At 40.6% G+C, this 2,170-nt stretch overlaps 1 protein-coding gene across 1 annotated transcript; it reads right to left on the bottom strand.

The window, feature by feature from the left end:
* Nucleotides 1–434: 434 nt before the first annotated feature.
* Nucleotides 435–1,376, bottom strand: LOC134375380 (olfactory receptor 5P3-like). Its single transcript, XM_063093772.1, has one exon. It carries the CDS (start codon nt 1,368–1,370, stop codon nt 435–437), a length of 936 nt encoding a protein of 311 aa, XP_062949842.1. The 5' UTR covers nt 1,371–1,376.
* Nucleotides 1,377–2,170: the final 794 nt, after the last annotated feature.

The raw sequence follows: 2,170 nt of genomic DNA, 5'->3' as shown, positions 1-2,170 counted from the left end.
AAATGTTTAGAGCAGTTTTTTCTTTCTCTCTTTGGGGATTCTCCTGCCTTCATGCACTCTGTAGGTCTCTACTCTTCTTCCCCTGATCTCTAGTGGCCCCGGCTTGGCTGTTGTTGCTTTTTTATAGTTGTTAATTGGTTCATTTGTGGGAGAGAGTGACACTGGGGACTGTCTATTCTGCCATCTTGACCAGAAGCCCCAGTTTGTTTTTCTTAATTATAAATTTATGTAACTTTATTAAAGGTAACTAACTATGGGCCTATGATTTACTATTTGATATCTGAAAATCCATTCCCTACTTATACTAACAAAAAAGCTCCAAATAGGGTAATGATCTATGGAAAGATATATTTCTATCTCAGGCACACAGTTTCTTTTTATTATTTTATCCATGGAATGATATTATTTGAGTCCTACAAAAATAATAGACATCACTAAGAAAATATTTTTCTACCAAGTTCTCTCTTCAGGGCCCCCTTAATCTCCTTGTTTCTGAAACTATAGATAAGGGGGTTCAACATGGGAATCACTACCATGTAGAACACAGACACCACCTTGTTCTGATCTGTTGAGTAGCTGGACTTGGGCATCACATAAATGAATGTAATAGTCCCATAGAATAGAGTGACTGCAGTGAGGTGGGAGGTGCAGGTCGAGAAGGCCTTGTGACGCCCCTCGGTGGAGCGCATCTTCATGATGGTGATAAGGATGTAGATGTAGGAGACAGCTATGACAAACACTGTGACCACGATGATGGAACCAGAAGAGATGGATGGAATTATTTCAGAAGAGAAATCATGAGAACATGAAAGCTTCAAAAGTGGTGAATAGTCACAGAAAAAGTGATTGATTTTATTTGGCCCACAGAAGGACAGACTTAATAAGCAGCCAACGAATGCCCAGGCATTCACACACCCACCTAGATAGGATGTCCTCACTAAGAGGATGCAGATTCTGGGGGACATGTGAATGGAGTAGAGCAGGGGCGAACAGATGGCCACATAGCGATCATAGGCCATGGCAGCCAGCAGGAAGCACTCAGCTGTCCCAAACATGACCCCAGAGTAGAGTTGGGTCACACAACCAGCAACAGAGAGAGAGGTTCCTTTCCTTAGGAAGCCCATGAGCATGACAGGTGTGACTGATGAGGAGTACCCAATGTCTACCAAGGCCAAGTGGCAGAGGAAAAAGTACATTGGGGTATGAAGCTGAGGGCTGCTTCTGATTAACATAAGTATGCTGATGTTGCCCATTAACGTAACAACATAGATTCCTAGAAACACACTAAATAAAATGGCACTAACTGTAGTATCTTCTGTTAATCCCAAAATAATGAACTCTGTCACAGTTGTATAATTTTCAGTTTCCATCTATATTGAGAGTGGTGCCCCCTGAAAGAAAAAACAGATGGATATTAAAATGGAAGAAAAATACTATAATTTGCATACTTATTTTTTCAATAGCTATTGTAACAATGTAACACCCATATGTAAATTTAGGGGGATTCTTTCATTCTCAATACCTCAGTAAGACTTGGAAATATAAATGTTCATTGTTGTAAAGTCAGGAATACTCAGAAAAACTCTTTTCTTTTTTTTAACTTAACACACTCAACTTATATCATGTGATTGGTTAGACATTCTGTGAGAAACAGTCTCTTACATGAGCATGTCCCACAGACGGCCCCTAGATTATATTAGAAACCCAGTGATTGAAACTTTTTAAGCCAAAGACATGATCAAAGGAAGGCAGAAATGTCAGAATGGGCCACGACCCATGGAACAGAGCAGCTGTTCAAAAGTATGTCTGAGCTATCATCTCTCGTGTGGAAGAAAATGAACAGTCATGATGAATCTTGAATTCAAAGCAGAGGGCAAAGAGATGAGCTGCATGCTAACCCAAAAGACCAGGAAGAGGTAAGTAGCTCAGCTGTGGGATGTGGTCCCCACCCAAAGGTCTCACAATTGAAGAAATTACAACCAATATCAAGAAAGTTTGGCCAGAGGCAGGAGGTAGGGTAACTTGGTCAAAAATCATGAACAAGTAAACAGAGAAAGACTGTGGTTCAAAAGAAGAGAGGGTACCATCTCAGGATCCAGCTATCCAATATTTCATAGTGATCCAACCAAGGGAAGAAAAAAACACATTGATCAGGTTACTCCTGGAAAGC

This window comes from Cynocephalus volans, chromosome 4, assembly GCF_027409185.1.
Source record: "Cynocephalus volans isolate mCynVol1 chromosome 4, mCynVol1.pri, whole genome shotgun sequence".
Taxonomy (NCBI): Eukaryota; Metazoa; Chordata; class Mammalia; order Dermoptera; family Cynocephalidae; genus Cynocephalus; species Cynocephalus volans.
The sequence above is the reverse complement of the archived record's forward strand: the minus strand, read 5'-3'. Positions and strand labels throughout refer to the sequence as shown.